The 25,114-nt window shown below is 42.4% G+C and overlaps 1 protein-coding gene and 1 pseudogene across 12 annotated transcripts in view; both read left to right on the top strand.

Annotated features, from left to right (window-relative positions):
• KALRN (kalirin RhoGEF kinase) overlaps nucleotides 1–25,114 on the top strand; it is a 678,650-nt gene that overhangs the window by 324,798 nt on the left and 328,738 nt on the right. For all 12 annotated transcript variants that reach the window (XM_065943374.1, XM_065943379.1, XM_065943376.1 and 9 more), the window contains exon 11: nucleotides 22,215–22,406. In XM_065943374.1, coding sequence (XP_065799446.1) covers nucleotides 22,215–22,406 — 192 coding nt within the window. The remainder of the gene's footprint in view (nucleotides 1–22,214; nucleotides 22,407–25,114) is intronic.
• On the top strand, nucleotides 16,226–16,886 carry LOC136173522 (PRAME family member 12-like; annotated as a pseudogene).

Here is a 25,114-nt window from a genome sequence, read left to right on the forward strand (position 1 = left end):
TCCATGCCCTGCCAGACCTCACCACCTAGCCAGCTTTCTCCTATTTATTGCTTCTGCATTCACATAACTTCTGGGCTTCCCCAGTGGCTCAGCAGTAAAGAATCCTCATTACTTAATTTCCCCTTTGTTGTATTGAGGGAAGGGAGTTGTACTTAACTACTCATGATCTGGGGAGGGAGGTGGGAGGGGGGTTCAGGATGGGGAACACATGTAAATCCATGGCTGATTCATGTCAATGTATGGCAAAAACCACTACAATATTGTAAAGTAATTAGCCTCCAACTAATAAAAATAAATGAATAAATAAATGTTGACATTAAAAAAAAATTACTCATGATCATGCCAAGGTTTTCATGATGAGAATTATGGATGTAGTCTGGTCATGGAAGACACTGCTTGGTCTGTGAAAGTTAGAAACTTTCAAGAACTCCAGATAATAAGGTGAATGATGTGATGTGAGCCTGAACTTTATGACCCTTCCCTATCTCTTAGTTGATCTCCAGTTATTCAGATTCTGCCCTTTCCCTTGGAGGCCATATGTGGGGAGACTTTGATCTCCTGCAGCATCTCTGCTCCAAGGAAATGCTCCAGTGGGTGAGTGTCTTCAATTGATCACCTAAGGAAACAAGAAGAAGATGTTGTTTCCTCTTTGAAAATGGAGATCCTGAGGTTTCGGAGGGCCTTGGGATTTACGGGACAGTCTGTGGTAAACAGTCCTTGGTGGATATATGGTATCTCTTCTGTCTTAGAGCAAATCTCTGAGTCTGGTCCTATTTGAGAAGGGAGTGCAGGTGGCCCCATTCTTTGTGTAGTTCTCCTTCCTCTGTCTCTCTTGCCCCACCTCAGCCCACTCCCTACCACCATTCCATATTACACAGACCCTATTCTGGGCTTATTCCACAGTGAGGACTAGAGTTAGGCTCTCTGACTCCTACACTGTGCTTCTCTGAACAGAGTGGCTATTCTTTCTGAAAAACCAAGTGCCACTTCTTTTTACCCCCAGCAAGCTTTCTATCACCAACCCTGGCTTGAAGGGGGAAACCCCAGGACTGTGCCTCTCTTAGCTCCTTGCCAAGAGCCCTCATATCCTCCCAACTTTCCAATCTGGACCTTTGCCCAAGCCATTCTCTGCCTGGTAGATTCCTCCTCTCAGCCTTCACATTTTAGACTTCTTGAAGTTGGCTCAAAAATGTGCCTGTTTCTGAAACCTTCTCCAGGCCTATACATCTTACCCGATCATTTGTTACCCAGTGTACACCGAGCATCACATCATCACTTTGTACTACTGTCACAGCTCATTTCCTTCTCATCATCACAGAATGAACTATTCTATGTAATTTCATAGAGAACCAAGATTTAATCCTAACCACTTCATGCTGAAACTTTTCAAAGTTCATCTTTATTGATGATAAACTTTCTGAAATACAGTTTAAACTTTCCATGCTTTATATATAGATCATTCTGAACATAATTCTTTTTTTTTTTTTTTTGATGCCTCAGGATGCATGGCAGTGTTCACTAATTTCAGCCATGAGTAGAAAGACCTTCAGGGCCACTGCAGAGGCCAAGGTTTTCCTTTGCCCTTACTGAGGGTCCTTCCCAACACTTCAGTACCCTTCTAGGGCTGGTTTGCATTCAGGAAGACATTATTAGGTTAGGGAATGTAGCCCCTAGAGCAGTATGTGTCACCTCCTGTGGGCCCTGGAGCAGTCCTGTGGCTAAAATCCGTATTTCTCTTGAATAATGGTGATGATCTTAGTGGCACACCTAGGGAAGGTAAGATATAAGTGACCTAGACCTTCTAAAGCCACTGAAATCACAGTCCCAGAGTGCATCAGCAAGATAGGAAGAGAGACAGTTCTTCTAGAAGTAGATCTCTCCTATTATTCCTTTGATCTCTGCATCACTCCATCTTTATTTTGCTTACTTTTGTTTAAAAGGCCCCAAGCATTTCAAGCACATCAGCTTGTCAGTTTCACACACATAAGTACCCAAGGACTGGCCCTTGCCTGTCACTCTGTGCTGCTGTCAGCTCCATGCCATGGGCATGAGGGCTTTGATATTTATGTGATGGTGATAAAGAAGGCTTTCAACCAAAGCCTATAGCAGCATTCCAGACAGAGGCTCTTGGGAGTATTGTCTGAGAATCACCCTCACTTTTAAGTATTTTCAAATTTGACATGTCTCTTACTTTTTTTTCCTGCTGTGGGAGACAGCTCAGGGTCCTGGGTAGTTGATGCTGGCACTGTGCCAGGGGAAATAATTTCCAAGATTTCACAGGTGATTATTTTTGACTGGATCTTTTTTGCATATATATATTTCATATCAAAATCACGTTTCTTCTGAGCTATGATGAGCATTGTCATAAACTGAGAAACTGAGAAAGGTGAGAAACTGAGAAAGGTGAAATCACTGACTGGGGCTACAGAGAGATTGTGCATTTTTGTATAATTAAATATGTCACACTGGCTGGTCAAGCATTAGTGTCTTCAGGATCCCAGAACTAGGAAATGCATCCATCTCTAAAATAAATACATTTATAATGAAAGTTATTTGTATTTCTAGATGTTACTCAATTGACAAAAATATATTAGATCCCTATCTTTTCCTTTAAAATTTGTTTTACTAGTATTTTTCAAAGTTTGAAAGAGATTCCTAATTATTACAATAACAAGCGAAACCTTGCAAAGATATGTGTAAATAAAATGCTAATTATCCCTCTGTTCCCACTTCCTAATCCCTTCCTCCCAAGGCAATCACAGTTAGCTTGTATGTTTTTCTTCTTACACAGACAAAAAGAAGCAAACATATGTAAACATAAAATGTTGTTTATTTTTGGAATAATTTCTAAAGAATGCCCTGCATATAATATTTTTCACTTTAAATGATTTTCCCATTTTTTGACTATAAAATTAATACATGTTCACCATAGAACATTTGGAAACAAGAAAATAGTGGAGGAAGACATATCCCTAATATAGCTTAGAGATAGTTATATATGAACTATTAATATTTATTGGCAAATTTCCAGTCAGCACAGAAAATGCAAAGGATGTTTTGCTTAAAGTCAAATGAATGTGAATTCCACCTTGACATCTACCATTCAGCAGCTATGTGAGCTTATTCAAGATTTCAAATTCTTTCACCTTTCCAAGCCTCAGTTTTCTTTTTTTTTTTAAATATTATTTTATTAGTTGGAGGCCAATCACTTCACAACATTTCAGTGGGTTTTGTCATACATTGACATGAATCAGCCATATAGTTACACGTATTCCCCATCCCGATCCCCCCTCCCACCTCCCTCCCCACCCGACTCCTCAGGGTCCTCCCAGTGCACCAGGCCCGAGCACCTGACTCATGTATCCCACCTGGGCTGGTGGTCCGTTTCACCATAGATAATATACATGCTGTTCTTTCAAAACATCCCACCCTCACATTCTCCCCCAGAGTTCAAAAGTCTGTTCTGTACTTCTGTGTCTCTTTTTCTGTTTTGCATATAGGGTTATCGCCACCATCTATCTAAATTCCGTATATATGTGTTAGTATACTGTAATGTTCTTTATCTTTCTGGCTTACTTCACTCTGTATAATGGGCTCCAGTTTCATCCATCTCATTAGAACTGATTCAAATGAATTCTTTTTAACGGCTGAGTAATATTCCATGGTGTATATGTACCACAGCTTCCTTATCCATTCATCTGCTGATGGGCATCTGGGTTGCTTCCATGTCCTGGCTATTATAAACAGTGCTGCGATGAACATTGGGGTGCACGTGTCTCTTTCAGATCTGGATTTCTCAGTGTGTATGCCTAGAAGTGGTATTGCTGGGTCATATGGCAGTTCTATTTCCAGTTTTTTAAGAAATCTCCACACTGCTTTCCATAGTGGCTGTACTAGTTTGCATTCCCACCAACAGTGTAAGAGGGTTCCCTTTTCTCCACACCCTCTCCAGCATTTATTGCTTGTAGACTTTTGGATAGCAGCCATCCTGACTGGCATGTAGTGGTACCTCATTGTGGTTTTGATTTGCATTTCTCTGATGATGAGTGATGTTGAGCATCTTTTCATGTGTTTGTTAGCCATCTGTATGTCTTCTTTGGAGAAATGTCTGTTTAGTTCTTTGGCCCATTTTTTGATTGGGTCGTTTATTTTTCTGGAATTGAGCTTCAGGAGTTGCTTGTATATTTTTGAGATTAATCCTTTGTCTGTTTCCTCATTTGTTATTATTTTCTCCCAATCTGAGGGCTGTCTTTTCACCTTACTTATAGTTTCCTTTGTTGTGCAAAAGCTTTTAATTTTCATTAGGTCCCATTTGTTTATTTTTGCTTTTATTTCCAATATTCTGGGAGGTGGGTCATAGAAGATCTTGCTGTGATTTATGTCGGAGAGTGTTTTGCCTATGTTCTCCTCTAGGAGTTTTATAGTTTCTGGTCTTACATTTAGATCTTTAATCCATTTTGAGTTTATTTTTGTGTATGGTGTTAGAAAGTGTTCTAGTTTCATTCTTTTACAAGTGGTTGACCAGTTTTCCCAGCACCACTTGTTAAAGAGATTGTCTTTTTTCCATTGTATATCCTTGCCTCCTTTGTCAAAGATGAGGTGTCCATAGGTTCGTGGATTTATCTCTGGGCTTTCTATTCTATTCCATTGATCTATATTTCTGTCTTTGTGCCAGTACCATACTGTCTTGATGACTGTGGCTTTGTAGTAGAGTCTGAAGTCAGGCAGGTTGATTCCTCCAGTTCCATTCTTCTTTCTCAAGATTACTTTGGCTATTCGAGGTTTTTTGTATTTCCATACAAATTGTGAAATTATTTGTTCTAGTTCTGTGAAAAATACCGTTGGTAACTTGATAGGGATTGCATTGAATCTATAGATTGCTTTGGGTAGAATAGCCATTTTGATAATATTGATTCTTCCAATCCATGAGCACGGTATGTTTCTCCATCTGTTTGTGTCCTCTTTGATTTCTTTCATCAGTGTTTTATAGTTTTCTATGTATAGGTCTTTTGTTTCTTTAGGTAGATATACTCCTAAGTATTTTATTCTTTTTGTTGCAATGGTGAATGGTATTGTTTCCTTAATTTCTCTTTCTGTTTTTTCATTGTTAGTGTATAGGAATGCAAGGGATTTCTGTGTGTTAATTTTATATCCTGCAACTTTACTATATTCATTGATTAGCTCTAGTAATTTTCTGGAAGAGTCTTTAGGGTTTTCTATGTAGAGGATCATGTCATCTGCAAACAGCGAGAGTTTCACTTCTTCTTTTCCTATCTGGATTCCTTTTATGTCTTTTTCTGCTCTGATTGCTGTGGCCAAAACTTCCAACACTATGTTGAATAGTAGTGGTGAGAGTGGGCATCCTTGTCTTGTTCCTGATTTCAGAGGAAATGCTTTCAATTTTTCACCATTGAGGGTGATGCTTGCTGTGGGTTTGTCATATATAGCTTTTATTATGTTGAGGTATGTTCCTTCTATTCCTGCTTTCTGGAGAGTTTTTATCATAAAAGGATGTTGAATTTTGTCAAAGGCTTTTTCTGCATCTATTGAGATAATCATATGGTTTTTATCTTTCAATTTGTTAATGTGGTGTATTACGTTGATTGATTTGCGGATATTAAAGAATCCTTGCATTCCTGGGATAAAGCCCACTTGGTCATGGTGTATGATTTTTTTAATATGTTGTTGGATTCTGTTTGCTAGAATTTTGTTAAGGATTTTTGCATCTATGTTCATCAGTGATATTCAAGCCTCAGTTTTCTTATCTATAACATGACATAATAGCATTACTACATTACACTATAGTAATGTTTGTAGATGGGTCCAAAACTGGCAGCCATCATTATTAGTAGTAGGTTTTTCCAATAGATAGGTAGGTAGTTAGAACCAGAACCATACTTTGATTTATGCTGACTTCTTCATTTGATCTTATATCAGGAATACTTCCTCAGATCACTAAATAGTCTTCAAAGCATAATCATGAGGACTGCCTCATTTGGTCTTACCACAGTGTATTAAAAGTGTTAGTCGCTCAGTCATGTCCAGTCAGACTCTCTGTCCATGGAATTCTCCAGGGAAGAATACTGAAGTGGGTGGCCATTCCCTTCTCCAGGTGATCTTCCCAACCCAGGGGTTAAACCTGGGTCTCCTGCATTGTAGGCAGATTCTTTACTGTCTGAGTCACCAGGAAAGCCCACCCAGTATTGAACATTCTGGTTATGTTTATTTTTTACTTTTATAAGCCATAGTTACTGTATTTAAACTACTAGGTAAACTGTTGAATTAATTAGTGTCCTAAATTCTCCAAGTTTTTCTGGTCATTAGTAATATTACCATTCATTCAAAACCTGTAGCTCTTTTGGGGCAAAAGACTAGATTTCTGTCACCTTAGAATTTCAGCCCAGGCTGTGAGTCCTACGATTAGAGAGTGGTTTTAACCTTAGATAGAGACTGCAATTAGAGTCACCTAGGAAGCTTTTACAGGCTTCCCTGGTGGCTCAAATGGTAACGAATCTGCTTCACTGTGGGAGACCTAGGTTTGATCCCTGGGTTAGGAAGATCCCCTGGAGAAGGTAATGACTACCCACTCCAGGATTCTTGCCTATAGAATTTCACGGACAGAGCCTGGTAGGCTACAGTCCATGGGGTCGAAAAGAGTCGGACATGACTGAGTGACTAACACACTTTTGTTCTTGTTGAGTTGCTCATGTCCGACTCTTTGGGATCCCATAGGCTGCAGCACCACCAGGCTTCCCTGTCCTCTACTATCTCCTAGAGTTTGCTCAAACTCATATCCATTGAGTCAGTGATGCCAGTCAACCATCTCATCCTCTCTTGTCCTCTTCTCCTCAAGCCCTCAATCTTTCTCAGCATCAGGGTCTTTTCCAATGAGTCGGCTCTTTCCATCAGGTGGCCAAAGTATTGGAGCTTCAACTTTGGCATCAGTCCTTCCAATGAATATTTAGGATTGATTTCCTTCAGGACTGACTGGTTTGTTCTCCTTGAAGTCCAAGGGACTCTCAAGAGTCTTTTCCAGCACCACAGTTCAGAAGCATCAGTTCTTCAGCACTCAGCCTTCTTTATGGTCCAACTCTCACATCTGTACATGGCTACTGGAAAGATCATAGCTTTGACTATACAGACCTTTGTTGGCAAAATGATGTGTCTGCTTAAAATATTAAAATTAATATTAAAATATGCTGTCTAGGTTTGTCATAGCTTTTCTTCCAAGGAGCAAGCATCTTAATAATTTCATGGCTGCAGTCACTGCAGATTTTGGAGTCCAAGAAAAAAAGTCTGTTACTGTTTCCATTTTTCCCCCATCTATTTGCCATGAAGTGATGGTCCTAGATGCCATGATCTTCGTTTTTTGAATGTTGAATTTTAAACTAGCTTTTTCACTCTCCTCTTTCACCTTCATCAAGAGGCTCTTCAGTTCCTCTTCACTTTCTGTCGTTAGGGTGGTGTCATCTGCATGAGATTATTGATATTTCTCCTGGCAATCTTGATTCCAGTTTGTGATTCATTCAATTCAGCATTTTGAATGATGTACTCTGCATATAAGTTAAGTTTTAAAAAACATATGCTGCTGGATACTCCCCTCCCCCGCCTCCTCCTTAGCTTCCATTCTGATTTGAGTAATCTGGGGTAGGACCTGAGCACTGCTTTTCTTCCCCAGGCTCCTTGATCTACTGCCCAGTCCTGTCCTATGAGAACCACAGGATTAGATTTCTTAAGGCTTCTGCCATCTGAAGTACTATCAGAAAAGCAGTATAAGCTAAGGAGGTTATATAGGCTCCCTCACTGGGGCTTCCTCGATGGTCTTATGATCTAAAAGATCAGGTGAAACATTTTTGCCCATCCCCCACCCCCCACCCAGGGCACGTCTGTCAATGTCTGAGGACATTTTGGGTTGGCATCTGGGGAAGGTGTTGCTTCTGGCATCCTGTGGGTAGAGGGCAGGGATGCAGCTAAACACCCTATAGTACAGAGAATAGCCCCTGTGTTAGTTTCCTAGGGCTACTGTAACAAAGGACCACAAACTAGGTTGCTTAAAACAGCACAAGTGTATTGTCTCACAGTTCCGGAGGCTCAAAGACAAAAATCAAGGTATTGGTAGGTTAGTTCCTTCTGTAAAAGAATCTGTTCCCAGCCTCTCTCTGGACTTCTGGTGTTTGCTGGCAATCTTTGGTATTCCTTTGTATCACTCCAGTCTTGACCTTCGCGTCACACGGTGACCTCTCTGTGTCTGTATGTTCCTGAACTCATCTTTTTTATAAGGCCACAAGTCATAGTGGATTACAGCCCACCCAGCTCCAATCTGACCTCAACAAATTCTACCTGCATTGACACTATTTCTTAAAAAAAGGCCACATTCTCAGGTACTGGGCATTAAGGTTGCAACATACCTTTTTGGAGGAACAGAACTCAACCCATAACACCCCCCTAACAGAATTATCCAGCCCAAAATGTTATCAGTGCTGCTGTTAAGACACCCTGTTCCATGGAGTCTATGGATGAAACCCAGGGAGGTTAGCTATGATAAGAACAGGGCAGATAGGGGCCCAGGGTCCGCAAAGTTGAAAATGAGCAGGAACACCATTCATAAAGAGGATCATAGGCAGTGGGCTCGCTTCAGATCTTAACATGGACACTTAGGGCTATATATGACCACAAAGGGGTGAAAGGGCTCAAGAAGCCCTGTGCTCACTGGGGCAGAAGCAGAAGTGTGGACCAGCCCCTCTGCTTGTTCTCCCTTTCACCTGACCCCCATTTCCCTCGACCAGGCACATCTTTTTCTGTCTGCCCTTTGCAGGATAGAACAGAAGAGAAAGTAAGTCTACAAGCCCCAAGGTTTTCAGCAGTATTTTCAAACCGACTGTCTTTCTCCAAAGGCCTGCCTTCTCCCTCTTCCCACTCACTGCCTCCCACTGACAGCCAAACATAGAATATAGAAAACAGGAAAAACAGCAACAGTGCAAAGTTACTCTTTTGAGAGAGAACAGCATTTTGGGTACATCTCCCCGCCTCCCCAGTCTCTTGAATTGCCAAATCCTGCAGCAGGTGGCCCTACTTATCTCTGTTCCATGGAAATCCTGTCTCACCAACCGCTATTTCTTTGGCTTCAAGAATTCTACGTGAGAATGAACTTCTATAGGGCCAGGCTACTGGGCAATCCACAAATTCATATCTGAACACTTAGGTCTGCCTTCTTCACTTCTAAAACATTTTTGTCCTCATTCTTCTTTTGTGGTTACATGTTCCCCTCCATTATTTTGCCCATTTGAGCTGAGTGATGAGGAGGAAGGAGGGGAAGAGTAGCCAGGGTGGAGACTGTGTTATCAAATTCCCATAGTGCTGGGGTGGTGGGTTGCTTCCCAGCAGCAATATGGTTGCCAGCTGGCTGCATCTGGGACTTGCTTAGTGGGAAAAGGATTAAATGCTTCCCTCTGCAGTCTTCAGAGCTTTGTGTCTGCATGGCACTCTCCTGCTTTTGATCTTCTAATTGCTCAGCTCCCTCGGGCTCTTCTCACTCTTTTAACCCCAGCCTGCAGCTCCAGGCCAACCTCTGTCCTTTGGGTCCCTTCCTGTATATACTGTCTTCTTTTATTCAGTCTGAGCATCAGGCCTGGCCCAGTCTCTGCCCTGGAGGCATAGGTGGGAAGCGTCAAGGAGAAAGTCCTTCCTTGCTTTGTCTCGGTCCCCTGGGGTGGCCACATTTTCTGGAATCTGGTTGGTCCTTTCTTACAGTCTGGCCCTGATGTTTTCTGACAGACCATATTTTGTAACCAGTATTGGCAGCCTCTGGGATTGACCCTGGCTTTTGGTTCAGAAACAAAGCGTTGCTTTTTATCATTGTATTAAATAAGTAATATGCTAATAGTTAATTCTCGTTATCTCTTCTGCTGTTTTGCCTGAGAATACCTAGATACTCAGCTTCTGGCCTGCAACTGAAAGAAAATACATTGAGATTAAAGCATAGCCTGTAGATGAAGAGGGTTACTGAGGATAAGAAGGAAAGAGAAAATCAGTAAAAGAGAACACCCTGGCAAAGAACAACTGCTGTTCTTTTCTCAGAATTACTCAGTCTAGGTGTTCTTAAACACATAAAAGTTAGACTATAGGAAATAAAACTTTACTTTAAAAATGTGGAATTCTGAAAATACACCACTTATTGTTAATAGGAAGAGGTGTTGAAACATTTTAGATGTGCAGAGGAAAATGCTTTCCAGCAAGTAGAGATGTGTATGAGAATGGGACAGGGTGATGATTGTATATGTAAGTGTGATAAAGCCAGTGTTTAGGTTCCCAGAGATACTCTCAGCTCCCACACTATTTGTGTTGGGAAGTATTGGCAAGTGCAATAGTTATTTTTGGTATCAGTCCCAATTAGTAGACTTGTAGCAAATTTGTATAGACAGTCTCCAACTGAAGGAGCATCTGATTAGGAGTAGTCATTAGTTACTCCTTGTTTGGACACACAAATTGTCCTAATGGAGACAACTACTGTTTATTCCTTTATTTGGGATACCTAGGCAGATGTCCTTGCAGCAGACGTAATGTGGTGGGTTAACCCATCACTGGGACCAAGTGGTTTCCTCCTTTCCATCCTATTGCTTCCCACCAAAGACCATTTTGCTATCATCAGAGTCCATCCCTTTTTCCTCTCCAAGAGCCAACAGATGATGGAGAAATATGTGCCTGATGCCCTGGAATGAAACCTGAAAAGCATTTTCCTGTATCATCCTAGTTATACATTTTGACTGTACTGATGTGCTATATCAGTGAGCTTGCATACGCAGTCATGTATGCCTCTTTGAGATCCCATGAACTGTAACCCCCAAGTTCCCCTGTCTGTGGGATTTTTTTTCAGGCAAGAATACTAGAATGGGTTGCCATTTCCTCCTCCAGCGGGTCTTCCCAACCCAAGGATCAAATCCGGGTCTCCTGTATCTTCTGTATGGACGAGTGGATTCTTTACCACTGAGCCACCTGAGAAGCCAGTACTATATTTTAAATATGCTATGGGGTCTTCCTTTTCGGTCCAGTGGTGAAGACTTTGCTCTTCCACTGCAGGGGGCTCAGATTTAATCCCTGATCAAGTAACTGATATCCCACATGCCATGCAGCATGGCCAAAAAAAATGCTATGTGCTCAACTGATTTTCTCTACTTTGTCCTGGGAATCTAACTCCCATTTACATGGAATATACACTCCCAGTGCTAAATAAGAGTCTTACAAAGGAACTTTTGGATCACTACTTATCCTTACACTTAGAACTAGTTACACTAGGAGATAAGGTAAATGTCCATTTCTAAGCCTGGAAAAATAATCGTCAGGAGGGGAGAATTCTATCCTGGCCTTCTGGTTATTACATCCTCCGGTCCACACTACCTCTTGAATTATAAGAGGAATTTTGGCCTTATCCTTCCTCATCCGTCCTCATCCCCAGAGCATAGGGCCCAAAGTGCTAGCTTCATGTTATCTAGGAAGTCAACTCTTAACTCCAGAAGTGTTTTCACTCACTGCCTCTTCCACATTCTGTCTTTAAAAAGCCTACCTCTCGTCCTTCTGCTTCAGCCTAAGGAGGCTGAAACCACAGCTATATTGCTAGGATGCCAGTGTTTTTAGAGACAAGTTATCCTGCAGTGCTCTGTTTCCTCCCTGAGGAAAGGCAAAAAGTCATGAGCCAAGGCTGCAGCAGGGGGAATGGAAGGCATAGGCATTGTGGGTTCACTTTCAGACCACTACAATAAACCAAATACCAAAATAAAGTGAGCCACATGAATCTTGGTTTCCCAGTGCATATGAAAATTTTGTTTACACTATAGTCTGTTAAGTGTGCCATAGCATTATGTCTAAAAAAACAATGTATATGCCTTTTTTTTTTTGTATATGCCTTTTTAAAGAATGCTTTAATGCTAAAAAAAATACTAACCATCATCTGAGCTTTCAGCAAGTTATAGTAGTAACATCAAAGATCACTGGTCAAAAATTAACAAAGATAATGATAATGAAAGAATTTAAAATGTTGTGAGAATTACCAAATGTGAGGGATTATGGTTCAGCTCCCAGAGTCCCTAGAATATTGTTGTTATTCAGTCACTCAGTCCTGTCCGACTCTTTGCAACCCCACGGACTGCAGTAGGCCAGGCTTCCTTGTCCTTCACCATCTCCTGGAGTTTGCGCAAATTCATATCCATTGAGTTGGTGTTGCTATCTAACCATCTCATCCTCTACCACCCACTTCTCTTTCTGCCTTTAATCTTTGCCTGCATCAGCACATTTTTCAGTGAACATCATGCTCTTGGCATCAGGTGAACAAAATACTGGAGCTTCAGCTTCAGCATCAGTCCTTCCAGTAAATATTCAGGGTTGATTTCTTTTAGGATTGACTGGTTTGATCTCCTTGCAACCCAAGGGGCTCTCAAGAGTCTTCTCCAACACCACAGTTCAAAAGCGTCAATTCTTCAGTGCTCACCCTTCTTTATGGTCCACCTTCACATCCATGACTACTGGAAAAACCATAGCTTTGACTGTTTGGACCTTTGTTGGCAAAGTAATGTCTCTGCTTTTTAATATGCTGTCTAGGTTGGTCAGATAAATCTAGACTTTTCTCCCAAGGAGCAAGTGCCTTTTAATTTCATAGTTGCAGTCACCATCTGCAGTGATTTTGGAGCCCAAAAAATAAAGTCTGTTACTGTTTCCATTTTTTCCCCATTTGTTTGCCATGAAGTGATGGGACCGGATGCCGTGATTTTAGTTTTTGAATGTTGAGTTTTAAGCTAGCTTTTTCACTCTCCTTTTTCACCTTCATCAAGAGGCTCTTCAGTTCCTCTTCACTTTCTGCCATTAGGGTGATGTCATCTGCATATCTAGTTATTGGTATTTCTCCTGGCAGTCTTGATTCCAGCTTGTGCTTCATCCAGCCTGGCATTTCACATGATGTACTCTGTATGTAAGTTAAATAAACAGGGTGACAATACACAGCCTTGATGCACTCCTTTTCCAATTTGGAATCAGTATGTTGTTCCATGTTCAGTTCTAACTGTTGCTTCTTAACCTGCATACAGGTTTCTCAGGAGGCAGATAAGGTGGTCTGGTATTCCCACCTCTTGAAGAATTTTCCACAGTTTGTTATGATCCACACAGTCAAAGGCTTTAGCATAGTTAATGAAGCAGATGTTTTTCTGGAATTCTCTTGCTTTTTCTATGATCCAGCAGATGTTGGCAATTTGATCTATGGTTCCTCCGCCTTTTCTGAACCCAGCTTGAACATCTGGAAGTTCTCAACTTATGTACTGTTGAAGCCTAGCTTGGAGAATTTTGAGCATGACCTTGCTAGCATGTGAAATGAGTGCAATTGTGTGGTAGTTTGGACATTCTTTGGCATCACCCTTCTTTGGGATTGGAATGAAAACTGACCTTTCCCAGTCCTGTGGTCACTGTTGAGTTTTCCAAATTTGCTGGCATATTGAGTGCAGCACTTTAACAGCATCATCTTTTAGGATTTGAAAAGGCTCAGCTGGAATTCCATCACCTTCATTAGTTTTGTTTGTAGTGATGCTTCCTAAGGCCACCTTGACTTCACACTCCAGTATGTCTGGTTGTAGGTGAGTGACCACACCATTGTGGTTATCCGGGTCATTAAGATCTTTTTTGTATAGTTCTTCTTTGTATTCTTGCCAGCTCTTCTTAATATCTTCTGCTTCTACTAGGTCCATACCTTTTCTATTCTTTATTGTGCCCATCTTTACATGAAATGTTCCCTTGGTAGCTCTAATTTTCCTGAAGAGATTTCTAGTCTTTCCTATTCTGTTGTTTTCCTCTATTTCTTTGCATTGTTCATTTAAAAAGACTTTCTTGTCTCTCCTTGCTATTCTTTGGAACTCTGCATTTAAATGAGTATATCTTTCTTTTTTTTCTCCTTTGCCTTTCACTTCTCTTCTTTTCTCAGCAATTTTGTAAGGCCTCCTCAGACAAGCGTTTTGCCTTTTTGCATTTCTTTTTCTTGGGGATGGTCTTGTTCACTGCCTCCTGTACAATGTCATGAACCTCTATCCATAGTTCTTCAGGCTCTCTGTCTACCAGATCTAATCCCTTGAATCTGTTTGTCACTTCCACTGTATAAACATAAGGTATTTTATTTAGGTCATACCCAAATGGCCTAACGGTTTTCCCTACTTTCTTCAATTTAAGTCTGAATCTTGCAACAAGGGATTCATGATCTGAGCTACAATCAGCTCCCATTCTTGTTTTTGCTGACTGTATAAAGCTTCTCCATCTTCAGCTGCAAAAATATAATCAATCTGATTTCGGTGTTGACCTCCATCTGGTGATATCCCTAGAATATGCCTGGGGTCAGTTGCCATCTCGGCTCATCCCCTGTGTGAAGAACCTAAAAGACAATGTTTACTGGTAGCAGTGGCCATGTTGAGAACAAGGTTAGGTTGGACTGATCCATGTTTATTTCACCCCCTGCTCCCAAGTTCCCAAAGAGTCCACAATGACCACCATCATTGACTCCCAGATGTGAAAATGTCCTCCTGTGCAGAGCTGGTCATGTCTCCCTTTGCTCACATTCTCAGATTAGTCTTTTCAAGTCAATTTGCTGTCCTGATCGCAACATTCTAGGGGGAAACACCCTCAAAGATGACACTGTCTCCTCTTAGCCTCTCCTGTTTAATTTCTAAATATCACCCAAAGAAAAGTCTTTAATTTCCCTCTTTCCCAAGAGAAAAGCAAACAAAAAAACAACATATATGATGCTGGTTGAATCATTCACAGGGTCCCTTTAGGCATGGCCACCACCACACTGCCCAGCACCCACCCTTAGTTCTCATTAGGATTTTTACTAGATGTCCTTTAAAGAAGTCAGAACCTGAATCTGGAGGGCCAACCACATCTCCAATCGCACATCCCTTAACTCTCTGAATACACTGATAATCTGCTATCTTCCTCATAGAACACCCAAGTGACAACTTGAAAGAAATAGGAGTTTATTTTGTTTCCTTTGGAAATGACACCACTGCCTTTATGAAGCTGTTTTCATTCTGGGACATTTAATAACTTTGATTTTGCCAAAGATCTCCCAACAATGATATGCTGAAGACATTGTTTTTGACTTAGCTTTGTGTGTAATGTCAGGAACCCATAATCCTTTCCCTTTCTCACATCCAGGGATACAACTGTCCATATTAACAAAACTCAATCCAATTTTGTGAGGTAAATCAGTGAATAAGTCCTTGATGCCACCACCACCCCTTGTTCTTTCTCTTTTATGAAGGAAGGTCTGACTCAATCAATTCATGTGGAGATTGACAGTAACCCAGTTAGGGTTAACCTGAGGACACTGTGGAATCTTATCAGGAAGTGCCTTCTGATTGGAAGTTAGTGGTTGGAAGGAGGGCAGATGTGGTTAGAAAAGGTCTATAAAAGCATCAATCATCAAAGAAGAGATGCAGAAGCTTCTCAGTCTGGAGTCACTGCCTGTGTTCTCCACCAAGACTGAGGTCTGAGCAGCCCACCAAACAGATCAGAGCTGGATTCCATTCAGAGAAGAGTCAGGATGAGTGTTCACAACCCACCCAGATTTGTGAACTTGGCAGCAGTGAGCCTGACGAGAGACGAAGCCCCAGCCATCTCCTCTTTGGAGTATCTGCCTACTGAGCTCTACCCACCATTATTCATGGTCGCCTTCTCTGGTAGACACAGTGAGACCCTGAAGGCCATGGTGCAAGCCTGGCCCTTTGCCCGCCTGCCTCTGGGGGGCCTGATTCAGCAGCCTCACAAAGGAACCTTACAAGCAGTGCTGGATGGCCTTGCTATCCTGCTGGCCCAGAAGGTTCACGCCAGGAGATGCAAGTTTCAGGTGCTGGACTTAAGGAATACTGGCTGGAACTTCTGGAGGATGTAGTCTGGAGACATGGACTATGTACCCTCAAGCTCACTGATGGCACCAGTGGCTGAGGACATATCAAGGACAAAACCTCCCTTGGCTCCCTTGGAGGTAGTCATAGAACTTTGTCTCAAGAAAAAGGCCCTGGGTAAATTCCTCACTTACCTCTTCATGTGGATGGAACAGAGAAAGGGCTCTATAAACCTGTAAGAAGATGAAGATTATTTCAGTGTCTAAGGAAGATATTAAGAGAGTTCTTAGTATGGTGAAGCTGGACTGTGTCTAGGAGGTGGATTTGAGTTTCACTCAGAAGCTCTTTACTTCAAGATGAGCAATGTTCAGAAACTCTTTCTCTGCCCCATTCATGTGTCTGCTGTTGAGGAGCAGGACAATCAGGATCTTCTACAATTTACTTCTCAGATCCTCAGGCTGCAGTACCTTCAGTGTCTCCTAAAGGACTCTCCCTCTTTCTTGGAAGGCCATCTGAGCCAGATACTCAGATGCCTGAAGACCCCCCTTGGAGAACCTCTCAATAACCAACTGCCTGTCTACAGAATCTGACTTGACCCATATGTTCCAGTGCCTGAACATCTATCAGCTAAAGGGCCTGAATGTGAGTGGTGTTATCCTGACCAGCTTTAATCCTGAGCTCCTCTAAGTTCTGCTGGAGAAAGTTGCAGGCTGTCTGAAAGAACTGGACATAAACCTGTATAGGATCATGGACTTCCACCTCACGGCCATTCTGCCGGCCCTGAGCCACTGCTCCCAGCTCAGGGCCATCAACATGTGTGGAAATCTCATCTCCATGGCTATCCTGGAGAGTCTCCTGCATCATACTGAATGCCTTCCTGATTTAAGTCTAAAGCTTTATCCTGCCCCTCGGGAGAGTTACAGCACTCTGGGTATTCTTTATCAGGAGAGACTTGCCCAGCTACAGGCTGAACTTTGGGAGATTCTTACAGACTTAGGATGTCCCCAGAAGATCTGAATTAGTCCCATCCCCTGTTCTCACTGTGGTGGTGACATGTATGATCACTGAGTTCCAATACATGATGCTGTAATACCCTGCCTAGTTGTTGCTTCTGTCAGAAGCTTTCTTCAGGATACTTAGAAACGGAAATCTAGGACATAGGTACATTATGAAGGGAAAACACACCCCTGGTTTCTGTTACCAGCTCAGTGTGATAGAGAAAAGTAAATGTGATCCATTAGGGGTTGCAGGATTCCAGAAGGATATGTTGACTTGGGGAGTTGATGGTACTGTCAGAGATGTGTTTTATAGAGTCAAAGATGAACCTAAATTCCTGGAGGATTCAGTTTGGGACTTTTAGAGATGTGTTTTTAAAGTCAAATATGAACCTAAATTTCTGGAGGATTCATGTTTGAGTTATTTCTGTATGCACAGTTGTAGAAATGATCAGATATAAAGAGACCTTCAGTGTAAATGAATAAATGCCCTCCATGATGTTAAAAAATGCTTTATTGCTAAAAAATGCTAGCCATCATCTGAGCCTTCAGTAAGTCCTAGTAGTAACATCAAAGATCAATGATCAACAATCAACAAAGATAATGATAATGAAAGAATTTAAAATATTGGAAGTATTACCAAAATGTGACATAAAGTCATGAAGTGAGCTGATGTTGTTGGAAAAACAATGCTGATAGACTTGCTTAACACAGGGTTGCCACAAACCTTCAGTTTGTAAAACAAAAGGCAGTACCTGCAAAGCACAATGAGGTGAGGATGAGATTTATGCCCATCGACATAAGGGCTGAATTATCTAGAACCTCTTGCCTGGTGGACACAGGCATGGAGGGAGGGAAGAACAGGAAATGCAGCCATCCATATGGCCTAAATCTCTGACCCAGGGCTCCAGTTACCACAGGTCCTGCCTAAAACTCCCAGGGGCTGAGGAATTGATGTCCCCCTTCGCATAACCTATTTTTGCAGTGCCCATAAGGAAATGTTATCAAGGGATCAAACCCAAGGCAGACGATAGGAGACTGAGGAGCCAAAGAATGCCTAGGAACTGTACTCATAGTGAGTTGGATTCTGGCCCTGGGGTAGAAACTCTTGTTGCCTTGGTCAAAAGGTGAGCAGAAGCCAATTGTGATCCTTTCCCCAATTTGGGACAATGACAGGTATCACTGAATTGCTCTATAAGCACGTTCTTATTTCACGATTCTGCCAGGAAGTAGGATAAACCAAATGAGATTAAACATTGAACATAAATTCTAGCTTGTAAGGTCTTGTACCAAGTAGTTGATGGGGGCCAAAGATTGAACATTAGGATTGGTGGGGATTAATGTATTCTTTAATTTATTAATTCATTCATTAAATTTTTATAGAGCACGCACTTGGTACCAGGCACCAAGGGAAAGAAGTGAAAGACTTTACCTGCCCCTAAGTGGATGAGAAAGGCAAACACTGGCATTAGAGTATGGCAGGGACCAAGAAGAGGTTTGGCACAGATCACTCTCAGAGCTCAGAGGGGCTCATATAGGCCAACCTTGGGAGGGAAGTGGATCTCAGGGTGGACTTCCTGGAGGAAGTGACACCTGAGCTGGGTCTTACAGGGTGAGTAAGAGTTGGTCATGGAAAAAAGTAGGGGAAGGACAGTCCAGGCAGAAGCACAGGGGAATATTGAATGCTGTGAGTTTGCAGAAGTATAAGCAATTTATTTCACAGGATGTTTTAGGGGAGTTGAAGCTGAAGGGAAAAAACAAGTGTCAGGTGAGGAAGGGTGTTGTATGGCACCCTGAGGTGTTTTACCCCAGAGGAAGTGGGAAGCCGCTGGACAGTTTTATGTGGAAGAGAGCTGTGACTGGGTCTGAATTTTAGAGGCTCTTTCTAGTCATGATGGGGAGGAGGGCTGGGAAACAGGTAAAGAAGGGAGCCCCGCTTTTAGTGCTGACCCTGTTGCCCTCCCACTGTCTCTCTTGTCCCTCTCACTGTAAAATCTATTATATAACCCTTCCCTGCCTTATAAATATGATTTCCTTCTACTCTCCGATTTTAGTGAGATTAGCTCAACTTACCCAGACATGACATGCTCATTCAAGCTCTGAGTGTTGTTCATTCAGTAGACATTTAGTAAGTGCCTATTGTCTACCAGCCATGGTGTCTGGCATGAAGAACCCACAATGAGTGACACATGGGACCTATCTTTAAGGGGTACACAGACCACTAGGGAGGTACCCAGGGAAGCACATCTTTACTTGAGCATGAGAGCAAGTGTGTTATGAGATTAACAGAGAACAAAGAGAGACAGACTGTCCATGAGAAGCTCCCCCACTTCCCTGCCATGCTCAGGCTCCTGCCCTCACCTGCATAGAGGCAGTGTGATGTTTCTAGACACTATACACTAGTCATACTTCTCTTCCACGTAACTATTCAGTGCCCTCTTCCTACCTCAGACCAAAATACCTTAGCATGGCGTGCAAGGCCCCTCTTCAGCTGATATGGTAGTGTAATGATTTGGAGCTTGAGCTCTGAAGCTGAACAACAAAATTTTAATCCTGGTTCTACCACTCTTGAAACATGTGACCTTAGCCAGAAATACTTTTTACCTCAGTTTCTTCATCTGTAAAATGGGGCTGATGACTGTATCAACTTCCTAGGGTCATTGTGAAGATTGAATGAATATACATGTGAACCTTTAGAATGGTCCTTGGCATGTGAAAAATATTCAGTCATTATTGCCTGTTATTATTCTTGGTTTTTACTCATTTTCTTTTTAGCACCTATATCATGTCAAGAAACATTAACTCCTAATTATTTTTGTGTTGCTTGTCCCATTTAATGTGTTGTCATATTTTTTCCCTTAAGGATGATTTTATTCTCCTTTGAAGCAACATATATCATATATCTATCTATACTCCTGATACATCTGTAGTGTTGAATATGTGTTAGGGTGACCAGCCATCCTGATTTGCTCAGGACTGACAGGTTTTTCAGGACACAGGACTTTTAATGCTAAAACCAGAAAAGTCCTGGGCAAACCAGAACAAGTTGTTCACCTTACATGCAGTAGACACTTCACTTTTGCTTCTTATTTACCTCTTATTGGTCCCAAACTTAACTGGAAAGCAAGCTTGCTTTGGCTCTGCCATAAATTTTTATTTATTGGCTAGAAACTACAAAAACACAACTTTGGGGTTTCTTTGGGCTTTCTTGAGATTCCCTAAAGTTTAAAATTGAAGATTTGAAGAATTCTTGAAAAAACTCTCTCCCATCAGCTCAAGGTATATTTACTAGAAATTGTGGGCCACCCCCACAATTCAGGCTTCCTTAACCTGGCCCACAGCCCCAGAGGCCTCCTCCTGCCTGTGATTTTCCATCTCTCCCACTTTTCCATCATGACTCTTCATGCTTCCTTCATTTGCTTTCCAGAATCAATATCCTCTTACTTAACTCAGTGGCAAAGCCTCTTTCCTCTCACAAGTATCATGTTTTTCATGAATTCCCCCTAGTAGGGCCAAAAGATTTTTCTTCTTTTTCATCCCCACCCAAGCCTCAGCTCCACCTCACTTGCTTTGGGACGGGGACTTGGGCAGTTGCTTGTCAGACAGCATTCCTTAAGGATCAACTAAAGCCTCTCTGGGCATCCCTTGAGGCCATAACAAGTGTTTGCTGAAAGCCTGCTCATTCTTCCATCAAGAAGCTGGCTCAATGGCATCAGGGAAGTTCCACCTCACTGTAATAGTGTGCTAGAGCTGCCATGACGGAATGCCACACACTGGGTGACTTAAACAATAGAAATGTATTGTCTCACAGCTCTGGAGGCTAGAAACCCAAGAACGGAGTGTCAGCAGGATTGTTTTTTCTGAGGTAGATGGGAAAGTATCTGTTTCATGCCTCTCTCTTACTTCCCGGTGGTTTGCGGGTTTGCACTCTTTGGCATTCCTTGGCTTTGACATTCCTTGATTCCCACACTCAGCTCCACACAGTGTTCTCCCGGAGTGTGTGTCTGTGTCTTTACACGGTGTTAGTTTTGTAAAGACAGCAGTCATATTGGATTAGGAATCCTTCTACTTCACTATGACTTAATCTTAATTAATTACCTCTGCCGTTACTCTGTCTCCAAATAAGGGCCCCATTCTGAGGTCTTGGGGCTGAGGGCTTCAATATGCAAATTTAGAGGGGACACAATTCAACCTTTAACAGCCGGGTCTTCAGGTGAGTCTAAAGAACTCTCTGGGGACCGGAGACCACTCAGATATACGCAAAGTAAAGCACCACACACAATCATTGCTACAAAATCCATTCCACTTCTCCACTCACTTTGCACTTGATCCTGACTGTTTCTGCTGCCAGTTTCATATCATCACCAGTTCACTTGTTCATCACTCTGTTGGGCCTTGTGTCATTATAAGGGTGTTGAGAAATATAATGTATATTGGAGCCACCAGCTCTAATTCAGGGTCTGTCTGGAACTCTCTTTTACAGAAAGCCTACCCAGGAAATATTGTATCCATGGCATATATGTAATAACTGACATACATGTATTGCAGAGGCAGTGACTCCATCCTGATGAGCAATAAGTACAAGCTGATTGCTTTTCAAAATGCTCTGAAGAACACAGACAGGGATTTGGAGGAGAGTGTGTGTGTGAGAATGCGTGTGCATGTGTGCATGCATGCAGTAGCTTAAGATAAACAAAATCACCAGACACCTGTCCAACCTTCCCACAAGCTTTAAGCCTTTGCTGGGCACACAGGGAATTGCCTGCATCTCCTCACTCTGGCTGTGACTGCTTCCTTCTGTCAGCTCCCTGAGTTCTGACCCTTTCCCCTCCAAAGAGATAGCTCTGTTCCAAAAGATAAACACCAGTAGTTACAAGGGACTTGGGGGAAAAGTCATACAAGTTTCCCAGTTATTATTTCTCTGGTGTTCTCACATAGAAACCCAGCTGATCTTTGTGGATGAAGTATCTCCAACTCTGGCAGTTACAGCCCGAGAGGTGAGGGCAGTGATGGATCTCCCTAAGGGTAGGGGGTCCAGGCGAGGCTGAGGAGTAGAGATTCTAGCGTGTCTGCTCACTTCTTTCCAGGACACCCCACCTGGGAGAAATCCCGGGGACAGAGGAGGCACTGAGCTAGTACCCGCTTGTGCTGAGCTGCCAGGCAGGCTGCTGGCTTGCTGCGAGGTGGTGGGTGAGCTGGGCGCTCAGCTCCTCCGTGCCAGATTAGGGAGCTCTGGGCTCAGCACCCACGCACTGCGCTCCAGCTCTGGGCAGCCCTAGTGGGCTGGGGGAAGACGTGAAGCTCCATCCGTGACTGCAAGTTGACTTTTCTTCACTGTCGTTGCTGGCAGAATACATACACCAATGCGGACAAGCTCCTAGAAGCAGCAGAGCAGCTGGCTCAGACGGGGGAATGTGACCCGGAGGAGATCTACAAGGCAGCTAGACACCTGGAGGTGCGCATCCAAGACTTCGTGCGCAGGGTGGAGCAGCGGAAGCTTCTGCTGGACATGTCTGTCTCCTTCCATACTCACACCAAAGAGGTATGGGCAATTAGCAAGGAGGGGTGTTGGGCTGGGCTGCTTTGTTCTGGCAACAGTCAGGTCCATTTCCTAGCTCCCCGAGGTCTGCCTGGTGTCCTGGGTGGTCTGGAAGTTACTAGCCCCCTGAGGTTGATGATATTAACAACTTGCTTCTGATAATCTGCACTGAGGTCTCAACCAATATGGGGCAAAATTTCCTCCTCATCTCTAGTGAGGAGAGGGGTGGGGAGGCAGATAGTTTGGGGGGTCTGTTAGAGCATTCAGTCTGCAACTGGAGAAATTTGGGAATTCCTGGTATAGAAATAGTCACCTTAAGAGGCAATAATAGAGGATCAGAGATTCCTTTCCCACGCAACACCCAGTTTCTCTTGGTTGATGTTTCCCATCAGAAATCAGCGTCCTGTAGAACTTAAATCATCTTTGCTACCAGCAGGGAATATACAGAGTTTGCAGATCTGTTCAGTGTTTTTATTTTATTTTTTTTTAACAGAGGATTAAATCATCTATATGAAGTCTGCCCCAGTGTGCTAATAAAGTGAGAGTGTCCTAACCTTTCTCACTGTGGAGTAAAAGCCAGTGAAGGGAGGGAAACTGGGGTGCAGGAGGCTGGGCTTAAATCTGGCCCCTGAATCATTCACAGAGTGAAGACAGGAGAGAGGAGGATGGATCATGTTACATTGTTGGCAGGATCAAAGAGTCCATAGAGAGCAGGAGAGTTGCAGACCTATGGTTGCTTTCTGGCTCTGATTAACACCAGGCAGTCTAAGTGGCCAGTGAGGAGGCACATTTAACATCTTCTGTAATAACACCCTTGACAGATGAACTCATTAGGTGTATACATGCTTGTATTCCCCCAGGAATTAATTTTAATGAAGTATTAATTAAAGTTGGATTGCTGCTCAGGAAGAAAAATTAACCTTACTTAATTAAGTTGATTTTTTATATTCAAAATGCCTTAAGAAGCCTGGTTGTTCCTCCTTCACAGGCTTTTCTGACACTTTGTGGGAATGAATGCAGATCATTGCAGTGTCTATCAGAGTTAAACATGAAAAGATGTTTTCTAAACTGAGATTCCCCAGGCAGATGAAGGGCTGGGGAGCCCTGTGAAGCTGGCTCTGCTGCTTCTCCATGGGACCTACAACCACCCTCTGATGAGTGTCTGTAAAGCAAGGGGAGTGAGGGGGATTAGCTTTAATCCAAGTTTTCCTGCCTGGTTGTCTGCTTGCTATGGCTTACTTGATTCTTAATAAGGTCTCAGAAATCAAAGACATGTGTATTCTCTTTTAATTACGAGCCTGTGGGTTAGAGAAAGGAGCGTGAATGAACAAGAGCCACATTCCTTGTGAGGACTGTGGGGCTATAGGCTGCCAAAGGAGGTGTGGACCAGGTTAGTTTCCAGGGAAGTGCTATTCCTAGAAAGTTAACTGAAGCTCCCAGGAAACCTCTCTAGCTGCATCTCCAACCTTCTGGACATGGAATTAGGAGGGTGGGATTCCAGTCCAGATCCTGCTGCTATAAAATCCTGTGTGTTTGTGCTAATCACGGTGTCTCTGGCCTTAGGTTGCCTCATTTTTAAAATTGTGCAGTTAGACTCAATGTTCCTAAGGCTCTTTATGGTTCTAATGTGAGTTCAAGATTCTTTTTTTTTTTCCTCTTCTTCTTTATTTGATGTTGATAATCATAATTAACAATAGTAATTAAGCCTGATGTGATATATGTGATTTATCTAGCCTAAGATTCGGTCTGTTGCAAGCACTCAGTGTATATTAGGTAGTGTCTTTTTCTAATTGAATATTTACTACTTGCTAGACACATACAGCATCGCATGTAATCCTCATGAGAATCTTACGATACAGACTTTATTAAACATATTTTCAAATGAAGAAGCTAAGGCCCAGAAAAGAACCTGTCTAAGGCTACAGAGCTGCTCAGTACAGCAGGGTCTTGACCTGTCTTTCTAAATTCTGTGCTCATGTTCTTACCTGCTACCATGCATTCTGTCCTCCTTTCTCCCTCTCGTATCTCTTCTGCTCATCTGCCCTTCCTCCTTCTCCTTGCTCATCTTTTTACCTTTTCAAACCCCAAGACAGAGTCAGGGTAGCTCTTAGATGAAAAAAGTAAAAGAATAGTCAGGGATGCAGTTATTAACCACTCTTTTCCAAGATAGCTCTCAAACCTTGCTAAGTTTGGTCCTGTTTGAATCTGAGACTTGTTTTCCCACCATCATTCAGTTCATATTTCACATGAAATAGTACCAAAGGAAGTGGGATGATACTGGGACAGGTGAAGAAAGGGAGAGGGAACTAAAATGGATTTGCCCTACTCTGTGCCTAACTATTTCTCTGTCTAGTCAATAACAATGAGAATTGTCATTTTTAATTCTAATTTTATATATCAGAGAAATTAATAATTTGCTCAAGGTCTTGTAGTGAGGATGTGGTAAATGTAAGAATTGAACCCAGATCTTTCTGACTGCAAAGCCCCTGCTGTTTCTCATTTTCCTTTCATATAAAGGCCAGGAAACAGACTTGGAAGAGTTTTCTAAACCCAGGAATTTATTTGAGGCTGTTAGCAAGTAGCATAGTCTATTACTTTGGGGCCCCCAAATATGAGAGAAATTAGGAGCAGTCCTGCCTGGATATAAAGGGATGTATGATTGTGAGGCTTTTTCTGTTCAAGAGATCTACAACTCTCAGATCATATGCATT

The sequence above is a fragment of the Muntiacus reevesi genome, chromosome 8 (assembly GCF_963930625.1).
Source record: "Muntiacus reevesi chromosome 8, mMunRee1.1, whole genome shotgun sequence".
Classification (NCBI taxonomy): Eukaryota; Metazoa; Chordata; class Mammalia; order Artiodactyla; family Cervidae; genus Muntiacus; species Muntiacus reevesi.